At 54.8% G+C, this 12,813-nt stretch overlaps 1 protein-coding gene across 5 annotated transcripts in view; it reads right to left on the reverse strand.

Moving 5' to 3' along the window:
• Positions 1-275: 275 nt before the first annotated feature.
• LOC102116847 (cadherin-23) overlaps positions 276-12,813 on the reverse strand; it is a 77,822-nt gene continuing 65,284 nt past the window's right edge. For 3 of the 5 annotated variants that reach the window (XM_074001870.1, XM_005565588.5, XM_065520922.2), the window contains 15 exons: positions 10,854-11,045; positions 10,570-10,683; positions 9,057-9,186; positions 8,696-8,947; positions 8,456-8,617; positions 6,394-6,650; positions 5,920-6,017; positions 5,035-5,155; positions 4,880-4,959; positions 4,711-4,751; positions 4,447-4,507; positions 3,863-3,992; positions 3,582-3,704; positions 3,124-3,228; positions 276-1,262 (listed from right to left, as the gene is read on the reverse strand). In XM_074001870.1, the coding sequence (XP_073857971.1) occupies positions 936-1,262; positions 3,124-3,228; positions 3,582-3,704; positions 3,863-3,992; positions 4,447-4,507; positions 4,711-4,751; positions 4,880-4,959; positions 5,035-5,155; positions 5,920-6,017; positions 6,394-6,650; positions 8,456-8,617; positions 8,696-8,947; positions 9,057-9,186; positions 10,570-10,683; positions 10,854-11,045 (2,193 nt within the window). In that variant the 3' untranslated portion in view covers positions 276-935. The remainder of the gene's footprint in view (positions 1,263-3,123; positions 3,229-3,581; positions 3,705-3,862; positions 3,993-4,446; positions 4,508-4,710; positions 4,752-4,879; positions 4,960-5,034; positions 5,156-5,919; positions 6,018-6,393; positions 6,651-8,455; positions 8,618-8,695; positions 8,948-9,056; positions 9,187-10,569; positions 10,684-10,853; positions 11,046-12,813) is intronic. The other 2 variants (XM_074001871.1, XM_005565592.5) reach the window with 1 other exon arrangement.

Genomic DNA, 12,813 nt, shown 5'->3' on the forward strand with positions numbered 1-12,813 from the left:
TTTGGGGCCCAGCACTCCCATGACCCCTCTTGGCCAGAGAATGAAAGCAAAGTGGATAAAGGAAAAATCCCACCTGGTCCTCCCCAAGACTCAGGGCGAGCAGTAGGTTGGGCGCACCTGAAGGACGGCTCTGCCCTTCATCCGCCCCTGTCCCTGCTCCCTAGAGGCCAGAGTCAGAGCACGTTGCCAGTTCCTTGAGAGTTGCCTTGCTTTTTAAACAAACCATTCCAGAAACTTGTAGTGAGTGCCAGTTAAACAAAACCAAGGGGAAACTATTGAGGGAATAACTTAATTTAAAAAAGGAATACACACGAACACTCCACATTCAAAACCCAAGGGAACATCAGTCACTTCTCTTTATAAGCTGGGCACATTTGGGAAGCCAGTGAAATGGAGAGAATGCTTGTTCATTGACATTGACCTTGTCCATGTGGGGATGCCACCTCCACCTGGACATCCAGCAGGAATGTGGCGGAAATGTAGCGGGACTTGGACTGGAGTCGGGTGTCCGGCCAGCAGGGGATGCCCACGCCGGGCCTCCCTTGCGCCTGCTCAGCCGGAGGGGATAGTGCTTGCAGGGTGGAGCCCGGAGGGAGGAGGGCCTGTTCGGCTTCTTTCAGCTCAGCTTGAGCCGAGCTGGTCCCCAGACTTCTGGGCCCCAGTGACCCTCCTTACCTTGTCCTTAGACGCTTAGCATTTTTGTTTGGTTTTCTTATAAAAATAACAGATTTTATGAAGGTAGAGGTCAGATGCTGAATGAGCATCTGGCAAAAGTGGGATCTGAGCAGCTGATGCAGGCTGCCAGGGCCAAGCCAAGGTTGTCCCCCAGGCCCGGCCTTGGGAGGAGCTCCCCGACCGGCCCTGTCCCTGCCGTTGCTCCCTGGGAGGGGGCAGTGGAGAGGTGCTGCTTACACCCACGAGGCTTCCCTGTCTAGTCACAGCTCTGTGATCTCCAGGGGGCTCTCCATGATCACATCGCGAAGTTTGTGCAGGGGTGTGGATTTGGCGGATTCTGTGCGGGCGTTGCGCTCGAAGGCAGTGGCCTCAGCAGCGGTCAGCGTCTCCAGCGAGCGGCCCAGGCCCTTCTGGTCATCCTCGGGCAGGCTGTTGAGGTCGGTGGCCAGCAGCGTGCCCGTGCTGCCGTGCACCACGTGGATCCCATCGGGCCCCTTGAGCTCCACTGGTGGCTTGTGGCGGAAGCGCAGGCTACCCTGCCCTGGGCTGTGATCCCGTGGCTCCTCGTCCAGCTCAGTCTGGATCAGCTGCAAGAGGCCGGGACCCCCATATGCTCAGGGCTATGCCAAAAGGGTGAGCAGGTGGATGGCCCCAGAGACCTACTGACTATGTGGCTGAACCCTGGGCTCCTACCTCAGCAGGCCTGTCAGACTCTGTTTCTCAAACTGCGTGCGAAGGGGAACAATGAATGCTTAAGGTGCTGCAGAGTGGTTCTCAGGAGGATCGGCTTCTTGTGAAAATTGTGTGTGTGTGTGTGTGTGTGTGTGTGTGTGTGTGTGTGTGGAGATGGAGTCTCGCTCTGCCACCTAGGCTGGAGTGCAGTGGTGTGATTTCGGCTCACTCTAACCTCCACCTGCTGACTTCAAGTAATTCTCCTGCCTCGGCCTCCCGAGTAGGTGGGATTACAGGCACGCCATGTTGGCCAGGCTGGTCTGGAACTCCTGATCTCAGATGATCCACTTGCCTCGGCCTCCCAAAGTGCTGGGATTACAGGTGTGAGCCACCGCACCTGGTCTTTATTTATTTAGAGACAGTGTTTCTCTCTGTTGCCCATGCTAATGCAGCAACATAAAGCTCACTGCAGCCTCGAACTCATGGGCTCAAGTGATCCTCCCATTTCAGTTTCTTGAGTAGCTGGACTACGGGCGTGTGCCACCACACCTGGATGAGAATCTTTAATTTTTTTTTTTTTTTTTGAGACAGAGTCTTGCTCTGTCACCAAGGCTGGAGTGCAGTGGTGCAATCTCGGCTCACTGCAACCTCCGCCTCCTGGGTTCACGCGATTCTCCTGCCTCAGCCTCCCGAGTAGCTGGGACTATAGGCGCTCGCCACTACGCCCGGCTAATTTTTTGTATTCTTTAGCAGAGATGAGGTTTCACTGTGTTAGCCAGAATGGTCTCGATCTCCTGACCTCGTAATCTGCCCGCCTTGGCCTCCTAAGGTGCTGGGATTACAGTCGTGAGCCACCGTGCCCGGCCGAGCATCTTTAATTTTATATATTAACTTTGGTGCTCTATAAAAATCCTGGGATGCAACTGTGGTGTCTGGGTTTGTTGCCAAATTGGCCTCAAGCAGATCACCTCTAATTGTGTCCAGGCAGAAAATGTCAACAGGACAAGCTGCAGAGGATAAATAGGTGGGGTAGAGACTTGAAACTGTCACTGTTGTCCTGCATGAGGCTATTCGACTAGCTTATTCTTGTTGAGAATGTGGGCCCAGCTGGAAATTCATTTTTAGGTAAAGCCTGACTTTTGTAAGTGTTGACATAATCACTACAGGCAAACATATGTAGGCCTATTTGACCCCGATGGCCAGTTTCTTTTCTTTCCTTTTTTTTTGAGACAGAGTCTCACTCTGTCACCCAGTGGAGTGCAGTGGCATGGTCTTGGTTCACTGCAACCTCGGCATCCTGGGTTCCAGCAATTCTCCTGCCTCCACCTCCTGAGTAGCTGGGATTACAGGCGTCCACCACCACGCCTGGCTAATTTTTGTATTTTTAGTAGAGATGGGGTTTCGCCATGTTGGCCACGCTGGTCTCGAACTCCTGACCTCATGATCCGCCCACCTCGGCCTCCCAAAGTGCTGGGATTATAGGCATGAGCCATCGCGCCTGGCGGAGTTTCTTAAAGTGACATCACCCCCAAAGGTATGTTCTTGAGGTCTTTCTCTAATCTGAGAAAGACTGCCTTAGAGCCTACCCCATTCCTGTGAAAGCCCCCAAGAGCCCAGAAAGCAGAGCCTGCTGTCTGACTTCCTGGCCCCCACTCTTTCCTGTCTTTGGTCCGGGCTGCAGAGCTCCAGGGACATAGAGAAGGACAGCAGGACAGCAAGAGAGAGCATCCCCAGGCTGGGGCACAGCACACAGCTCCCGGCCACCCAGCTGGCTACCTCAGAGATGGAGGAGTGGCAGGAGGAGGCTTTTTGCACCATCCGCTGTGCAAAGAGCTTTTTGAGCCGCAGGTAATCCTCCAGGACCACCTTCAGCAGCGAGCCCTGGGGGAGGGAAAGGGTTAACCCCCACCAAGGCCCTTCCCTGCCTGCCCCGCCCCTCGCCCACTCCCTCTGGGAGTCACGGGTACACAGAAATCTGATCCTGGTGATCCTAGGGCAGAGGATGAGCAGCAGAGCCTGGAAACGGTGGCCAGCCCAGACACACATGGACTCATTCCCGAGCTCTGCCCTTAAGGCCACTGCAGGCTGGAGCAGCCCCCCATCAGCCCTGGTGTTCTTGCCCCAGTGGAGGGTGGGTCTAGCTGAGCCTGGAGGTCTCCACCGCCCTGTGTTCTCTGGAGTGGGGTCCAACCTCAGCCAGGGAACTGGGTATGGAGCCTGTGGGGAGGGCTCACCTTGATAGGCCCCTCACGAATGATCTGGCCCAGCTTGGCAATGTTGTCATACTCCTGGATGGCAGCCCGCAGGTATCGGTCATCATCAGGCTTGACGGCTGCTGGCTCACGCCCAAAAGTTCCCTGGGGAGAGAGGACGTTAGCTGGAGCAGAGGCAGACCCCACACACATGCACAAGGGAGGGGGCTACCGCTTAAAGAACCCAGCTCCTTGGCCAGAGATCACAAAGACCCAGCCCCTCCACTCCTGCCCCTTGTGATGCCTGACCGCCTCTGGCTCACGTGGGTGCGCGTGGGGCTGTTCCATAGGTCAGCGATCTCACTCAGGTTCTCCGGTAGGTCATCCTCATGCTCTGCCTGGGTGGCCAGTTCTAGGTTCCGACAGAAGGGATCCAGCCACACAGGGTTGGCTCTGCAGTTGGGGAGGGAAAAGAGTGGGGAGGGAGGGAAGACTCGAGTAGACAGGTGCCCTTCCAGCCTCGCCCCACATCCTGCCCATTTCCCTGGCCATGTAGTGCCTTTCACTGACTTGGGGGTGTGAGGCCCTGGCACCTGTGGTGCATGCTCCCACCCTGGGATCCTGCTAGAACCAGGACTGCATGTCAGTCTGGATTGCCTTTGGTGCAGAGGCTTCACCCTGCACCCACTGCCCAAAGTCTGCACCCCCTGGAACTTGAGGCCCACTGAGGTAGAGAGCCCCTCTCAGCCACACGGTTTCTGAGGATGGAGGGAGGGTGGCCCACCCACCAGGGGGCGCCCACAGCCTGGGTTTCAGCAGCCCCAGTGCTGGGAGACTGCAGCTCTCCCCAGCTGGGTCCTAGCAGGACTCCCCACAGGGGACTGGGCAGGGCCACTACCCCACTCACCCATCAAAGGAGTACTTGTTGGTGTTAGGCATGTCCATGATATCGATGAAGCCACGATTCCCTGCAGGGAGAAGGGTTGGGGCATGGAGGGGAGGGGCATAGCCAGGGTTAGGGGTGGTGTTGCGGGGTGAGGGAGGGTGGGGTGTGGGGCGTGGTCCTGGGCCCAGTGAAGGGCCTGAGCCAGCCTTGTGAGGCCCTGGTGGACACTCCAGGCCCCCAGCCTGCTGCCTTCTCACCTGTGCCCCCACCACGGCCCTCACTTACCAGCTGAGCCAGCCACAATGGCCTTGAGTTTCCTCTTGTGTCTGGAGAGAAGCAGAGAGGGGCTGGTGAGGCGGGCTGGGGCCAAGCTGACGTCTCAGGCCCTGCCTGCCTCATGGCCATCCGGGAGCAGGTGGCTGGCCCCCTGAGGGCAGGGGTGGGGGACACTCACACGGTCCTGTAGTACCAGTTCATGAGGACGAAGAGCATGGCAGCCAGGAACAGGAGGATGGCCAGGACAATGATCGCCATCTGCGGGAGCAGGACCAGGGTGAGCCTGGGCAGTGGGGAGGGCGGCTAGGGCTGCGGGGCGGGGTTGCTGGGTACCTGCAGGGCAGACATGTCATCCGGCAGCCGGACAGAGATGGCAGGCTGCACGTCCAGGACGTTGTAGTTCCGGAAAAGATTCCGCAGCTGCTCCTTGTTCTCATCGATCATCTGGATCACCCTGGGTGAGGGGCAGGGGTCTCAGCTCTCCTCCTCAGCCATTCCCCTCATGACAGTCTGCTCTGCTCCTGCCTCAAGCCCCCAAAGTTCATCAACGCCAAGCGTTGCAAGATTGAGGACTACCGGCCGCAACAGCTTTGTGTTTTACAAGGTTCCTCGAACCTTCATGTAGGATCCTGTTCCATCTTCACAGTGGATGAATACTCCCTTATTTATTTATTTATTTATTTATTTATTTATTTATTTATTTATTTTGAGATTGGAGTCTTGCTCTGTTGCCCAGGCTGGAGTGCAGTGGCATGATCTCGGCTCACTGCAAACTCCGCCTCCCAGGTTCAAGTGATTTTCCTGCCTCAGCCTCCTGAGTAGCTGGGATTACAGGTGTGCGCCACCACTCTGGCTAATACTTGTATTTTTAGTAGAGATGGGGTTTCCCCATGTTGGTCAGGCTGGTCTTGAGCTCCTGACCTCAGGTGATCCACCTGGCTTGGCCTCCCAAAGGGCTGGGGTTACAGGTGTAAGCCACTGCGCACGGCCTGAATACTCCCATGTTACAGATGGGGAGAGGGAGGCTCCGAGGGACAGAGTTGCTCATACTCCCAAACTCTGCTCTGTCTCCTAGCCCTGCCCCCTCTGGGAGGTGGCCCCACACAGTGGGCCTGATGGTGTGGTCTGCGTCTCCTTTGGTGAGTCCTCTCCCCTACTCCAGGGCAGGGAGGCATGCTGACAGACAGGCTGACAGTCCAAACACAGGCCCCCACTCACCGGTCCACATCCAGGATACGGTTGGTATCACGGTTCACCACGTGGATGAGCAGCTCTGTCTGCGCAAAGTTCACCCGGCCCTTCTTGTCCACATGGAACTGGATGGGAAGGGGTATTGTAGGGTGTGACCACCATAGCAGGGGGCCACAGGGATGGGCAGGCCTCTTCTAGGAGCCCCTTCTGCCCTTCCCTGTGAATAGAGCCCTCTGAATGTTTGCTGAGGGCCAGGCATGGGCCAATCACTTCACCCACACTTGGCCAGGTACTGTTTATTATTGACCCCATTTTATGGAGGAGGAAACTGAGGCCCAGAGACCTGGGAGAACTTTATCAAAGCCGCACTGCTAGGAAATGAGTAAGTGGGGCCTATACTGCCTTTCACACCCTGGCCTTTGCACAATGCCCTGTCTCTCCTTGTGGCTGGCCTCCCCGTCTCCCTCCACTGCCCCGGCCCCATGTGGGTCCATGAGGCACCTGTACATCGTCAGTATTGACAATGGCACCAGTGATGTTGGAGAGCAGGTGAATGAACTCCTCCTCAAAGCTGCGCACACGGTCGGGGATCTCGTTAATGACGATCTTGACGCGCTGGTCGTCCCTCAGGATGTAGATGCCAATGATGGCCGTGTCGTTGTGGCCTGCCAGGTCTCGGGCCACAATGTCCACCACAAAGTAGCCGGGGCTATAGGCCATGAAGAGGTCGAAGGTGCGCAGAATGCCATCCACGCTCCCTGCAGGAAGCCCGAAGGTGGGGCACAGCTCAGAGACTCAGTGCCCCTGAATCCCCAGGAAGGGGCATGAGCCCTGGGGTAGGTGGGCACATCTAGGGGAGGCAGCACAAATGCCCACAGGGTGCAGCCGGGAGCAAAGGTGACAGGCAAGTGGGAATGATGCCCATCTGAAGTGGCAGTGGCTCAGGTCTCAGCAGGTTATCAGCATGGGGGAAGGCAGATGACAAGTTTGTGACTCTGTTGTCCCATGCTAGGGTGCAAAGGACCATTTCTGAGCCCCCTTAGTGTCTGTCTGTCTCTCCTCTCTCTTTCGAACACATGTACCTCAGAATTCCACAAACAAGCCTGGGTGTGGTGGCTCACGCCTGTGGGAGGCTGAGGCGGGCGGATCACTTGAGGCCAGGAGTTTGAGACCAGCTTGGCCAACATGATGAAACCCCATCTCTACTAAAAATACAAAATCTAGCCAGGCATGGTGGTGTGTGCACGTAATCCCAGCTACTTGTTAGGCTGAGGCAGGAGAATCACTTGAACCCAGGAGGCAGAGGCTGCAGTGAGCTGAGATTGCGCCACTGTACTCCAGCCTGGGCAACAAACAGAGTGAGACTCTATCGCCGAAAAAAAAAAAAAAAAGAAAGAAAACAACAACAAAACCCATAGAAGAGAGATCATCAGGTGGTACAGCATAGTCTTCTCTTAAAAGACAAGAGATTGGGCTCAAAATTTGTCACTTTCTAGCTGTGTGACCTCAAGCAAACTACTGAGCCTCTCTGTGCCTTGATTTATAAAATAAGAGCAGTGAGAGCTCAGAGGACAAAGGGATGGTGTCTGCTTGTGTAACTGGATGAGGTGGCACATGAACTAGACCTTGAAGAGTGGGGGATGGACATCTGAAGGCAAAGGGGCCAAAATGGCATTCCAGGCAATGAAGGCAGAGGGGTCAAAGGCCAGGGGAGGATGGAAGAGAGCAGGCTGAGGGGATGCTAAGCAACTTAGCTAGGCTGGGCACAGGGCCTTTAAGGATAGCAGGTGACTGTAGAACAGAAAGAGGGATTAGGAGGAAGATCTAGTGAGCCTTGAATGCCAGGCCACAGATGAGGCATACAGAGGAGGAGTCTTTAGATGGAGAAGAAAGGGGAAGGGGTTGGGACTGGGAGTAAGGTAATGGGACACCCAGAGGGGCATCTCGTAGAGCCTGACCCAGAGAGTCTCAGCCATCTACACAGGTCAATATACAAACAAACAAACAAACATGCACATCCATAGGTATAAGTGTGTGCTTTGAATCCTGGAGCCCCAGTCCTAACACAATGCCTGACATAGGGGAGGGCGAGGTGCACAACTGGAAAAACAGGCAAATATTATGGGAAGGAGAATGGGAAGATGGGTAGATGGAGAGATGAATGAAAACAGGATGGATTGACAGATGGAAGGAAGAAAAGATGGATGGAAGGACAGACGGACAGATGGATGGAAGGATAAAAGGAGGGATGGACAGATGGATGGAAGGATAGATGGACGGACAGAAGTGTGGATACATGGATGGATGGATAAGTAATGGACAGATGAGTTGAAAAGAAGAGAGAATGAAAAGAAAGGGCTGGTGGGTAGACGAAGAGGTGGATAGGCGGATACACTGGAGAAAGGACTGCTGAATAGATGGATGAACAGGATTGGCGTGGCTGGCTGGGGGGTCACTCATATCCTGTGGTGCTCCCCCAGACCCCATCTCCCCCCAGATGACATTCCATGCAGTGACTGAGAGGTCGTGGCTAGAGGCCACTCATGTGCTGCCAGGCCCCTACCCATGGTGAAGACCTGGCCCACATCTTCAGAGTCGTTGGCAAGGGCCTGGAAGTAGTGGATGGCCAGAATGCTGTAGAAGACAAGGCTGTTGTTGCCAATGTCTGCATCCAGGGCCAGAACCTGGATCAACTCTGAGCCCACCTTGGCGTCGGTGGCCACCCCTGCAGGAACAGGCAGGTGGTGTAAGTTGCAGAGCAGGGGCCACCCCACACCTCATGCCCAGGCTCCAGTCCCTGCACCTGCAGTGTACTCAGCCTTGGTGAAGCGTGGCGGCTGGTCGTTGATGTCCTCTAGCACAACGCGCACCTCCTGCAGTGTGAGGTCAGCAACCAGGTCGAGGGTTGGGGAGGGTCCACGGGGAGGTGTCCAGCTGCGATTGCTGGAGGCCTTGACTATGAAGGAGAAGATGGCTTCTCGCTCCCGGTCCAGGTCCCGCAGCACCAGCAGACGCCCGTCGGGCTGCAGATGGAAGTTCTTCTCTTCGTTGCCGACTGAGGGTGGGACCATGGCACAGGGTGAGGGGGTAGGGCCAGGGGCAGGGCATATGTGGGTCATCTCTAGCCCCAGGATAATCAGGGCACTAGCTCTGTCCGGCCCCACCTGCGATGAAGTAGTACACGATCGCGTTGAGGCCCTCATCTGCATCCACTGCGCCCGTCACATTGCCCACGAGGGTGCCGCGTGGTGAGTGCTCAGGCACTGTCAGCAGCTGGTACTGGGGGCTGCCTTTCTGCGGAGGGAGGGGGATGTCCTCACAGGGTGCCAAGGGAAGGCCTAAGCTTCCAGTCCCTGTTTCAGGGCCCTGGGCAGTGACTATGCATGTCCTGAGGGAATTTACTGTCCAGGCCTTATAGGGTGAGTAGAAGCATTGTAACCTCAAGGGAGCAAAGCATGGCCTGGGGACCTAAGCTCTGCCCTCACGGAGTGTTGCCCAGAACCCAAATGAGTGCTTAAATGAGAGGAGCACACACGTTACTCTTATATGCACATGCAAGTGTATGCACTCACACTCAACAGTCTCCAAGCAACATCACATCCCATGTGCACATAAGAAGAAAAAACAGGCCGGGCGCGGTGGCTCACGCCTGTAATCCCAGCACTTTGGGAGGCCGAGGCGGGCGGATCACAAGGTCAGGAGATCGAGACCACGGTGAAACCCCGTCTCTACTAAAAATACAAAAAATTAGCCGGGCGCGGTGGCGGGCGCCTGTAGTCCCAGCTACTCGGGAGGCTGAGGCAGGAGAATGGCGTGAACCCGGGAGGCGGAGCTTGCAGTGAGCCGAGATCGCGCCACTGCACTCCAGCCTGGGTGACAGAGCGAGACTCCGTCTCAAAAAAAAAAAAAAAAAAAAAAAAGAAGAAAAAACAACCATGTCAGAGAGTTGGAGTCCACAGGAGGGGCCCTCAGCCCTGCTGTCAGATTTCATGTCAGCCCCATATCAATACATCAAAGCTGGGCGAGGCGTAGTGGCTCACGCCTGTTATCCCAGCATTTTGGGAGGCCGAGGCAGGTGGATCACTTGAGGTCAGGAGTTCTAGACCAGGCTGGCCAACATGGCAAAAACCCGTCTCTACTAAAAATACAAAAATTAGCTGGGCATGGTGGCGGGCGCCTGTAATCCTAGCTACTTGGGAGGCCGAGGCAGAAGAATCACTTGAACCCGGGAGGTGGAGGTTGCAGTGAGTCAAGATCATGCCACTGCACTCCAGCCTGGGCAACAAAGGCAACAAAGCGAGATTCTGTCTCAAAAACAAAACAAAACAAAACAAAATCAGAGCTGATTTTCATGCTCTGTGTGTGTGTGTGTGTGTGTGTGTGTGTGTGTGTGTGTGTGTGTGTAGGCAAAGACAAGGCTATCAGCTCCATAAGTCAGGCATTTTGGTCTGCCTTTTTTTTTTTTTTTTTCCATCGCTCAATATAGCTCAATATAGTGTAATACAGCTGCTCAGTAAATAGTTGTTCTTGCATGAAGTGCATGCAGACAGATGTTTCCGTGTCTAGCCAAATGTGTATTTTGGCACAGTGTATATAGGAAAGTGTGTGCGCGTGTGTGCTTGCAGGTAGGTGAGTCCCTGTGTAGGTGTGACCAGCGCAGGAGGTGGGCGAGCTCACTGGAGGCCTCACGAAGAGGGGTTCGTTGTCATCAATGTCCTCCAGGGCCACCTGCAGCGGCTGCATAGTCTCGTATGGCACCGGCTGGCCCAGGTCGCTGGCCACCAAGATGAGCTAGGAGCGGAAGAGTGCAGTCAGAGGAAAAGACTGGGAGAGGGGGTTGGCTTGGGGACTTCCCGGTGGCCAGGTCCCCTAGAGACTTTCCAGGAGGCGAGGAGCAGGACTAGCGCCCAGAAGAAAGCCCCGCCCCAGGCCCCGCCCCTCGCACCGGGCCCCGCCCTTACGCTGTACACCGCCTGCGTCTCGCGGTCCAGGCGCTGCGCAGTCTGGATGAGGCCGCTGATTGGGTCGATGGTGAAGAACTCCCAGTCCCGGTTGCCCGCCGTCTTCAGGAAGCTGTAGCGCACGGCCCCGTTGAGGCCCTCATCCTTGTCTGTGGCATAGACCTCATACACGTTGGAGCGCAGCGGGATCTCCTGTGGGAAGTGTGGGGAGGAAGGCTCCTGGACCCCTGAGAGAATCTCAGCTCCCAGGCCCTGAGGGAGCCCTCGCTCTTTCTCCTACGGTAGCAGAATGTCCTCAACAGCTTACGGCACCCGCCAGGAGCACCTTCCTGCTCGGCTGGATTCTCCTGGATTCTGGGCTTCTGCTAGCTGTTGTCCCTCTTCTTTCCTCCCCAACCCAAGCTAAGGCCACTGTGCACTGACAGTCCAGCCTGGGAACCACATGCTTCAAGCCTTCCCAGGGTGACCATCTTCCCAGGAGCTGACTCCGCCCTTCTAGTCCCATTCATTGCATGCTGAGGTTTAGGGGACAGAGGGGATCCAAGCGCTGAGGCCACAGCCAGCCTTTGTCCTGTATCAGTCTTGCTCTCTCTGCTACCCCAAACACAGGTATTCTGGGTGTCCCCAAACAACAACATCCATCCAATGGGGTACCTGAAAATGGGGGTGGGGGACACAGGCAGGGTGACATGGTGTATAGGATAGGGGTTGGCCACCAGGGTCTGGTTTGTAACTAACCTGCCCGGAACCTGGACATGCCACCTCACTCCCCTGAGCCTCAGTCTCCTGAACGCCTTTGAGCTGAGTCCAAGATCTTGAAAACATCATTGAAATCATACATTGACCCACGACAAGGCTGCCCAGGGCAAAAGAAAGGGCATGTTTCTTTGCTTTTAGCTGAAAAATAATCAGCTCAGCGTGGTTTCGTTGTTTATCTCACAGATCATGACAACTGGAAGTTCCAAATGGCAGTTACGTCTAATAAAAAGTAGGACGACATACACATAATACATGCTGATTGTTCAGGAGACGTAAGTCTTTCCAAATGCAAAGCCCTTGAAGGGAGCCTTCATAAATGGGGCCTTTGGTGTGAAAAAGGACTAGATTATTATTAATTTATACCCTGCCTCATTCCACAAAAGAGATTTGATGCAGGGGACAAAAATACATAAATTATAACAAGATTGATCAAGTTAAAAAACTAGGGTAAAGAAAAAAATTGGTTGGCAGGAAGATGAAAGCTGAGGGGTGGGAAGCAAGGTATAAGCCCTAAGTCCCTGCAGGGTCACTCGAGATGAGCTGACCACTCTGAGCTCCCTAGTGGGCACACCAAAGAGGACGGACTGCTCTATCACTGCTGATGAGACACTCGACACAAGGTAAAAAAGCAAAGCACATGGTAAAGGCACAATGCTTCTTTGAGCTTAGCCCTGGGAGACTTTTATCCCACAGGACCTCAAAAAGGAGACAGAGTGACACGATGGACTTAGCACGGACATTCTGAGATGTGGAGCCTGGGTGGAGTTTGGGGGACAAAGAACAAGTGGGAGATACTCTGATGGTGCCACTAAGGAGCACTTTGGGCCTGTGTACTTAGAAGAAACGGGGAGAGCAGAAGACAAAGGAGTACTTCCCCTATCTTTATGTGGCAATTTAGACTGAGAAGTGGAAGAACTGGAGAGATTCCAGAACCTCGCCACTTCCCCTTGTTTCTTATTTTGATGCTCATTCTCAGCTCCTAGGTTGTCTCCACACTGTATCAGCAGGAACAACGGACAGACGGAAGGGGCGTGTGTGTTTATTCTGAGACAAGTATGGGGGAAGTGGGTTGTGGAGGAGCCTGTCCTTTTTGGTAGACATCTAGGAGCAAGAGATGGGGTACTTACTTATTATTAGTCCTGTTTTGCAGAGGAAAAAATAGACTTACAGAAAATAGACTTACAGAAGTCACTTGCTCAAA

This window comes from Macaca fascicularis, chromosome 9 (assembly GCF_037993035.2).
Source record: "Macaca fascicularis isolate 582-1 chromosome 9, T2T-MFA8v1.1".
Lineage (NCBI taxonomy): Eukaryota > Metazoa > Chordata > Mammalia > Primates > Cercopithecidae > Macaca > Macaca fascicularis.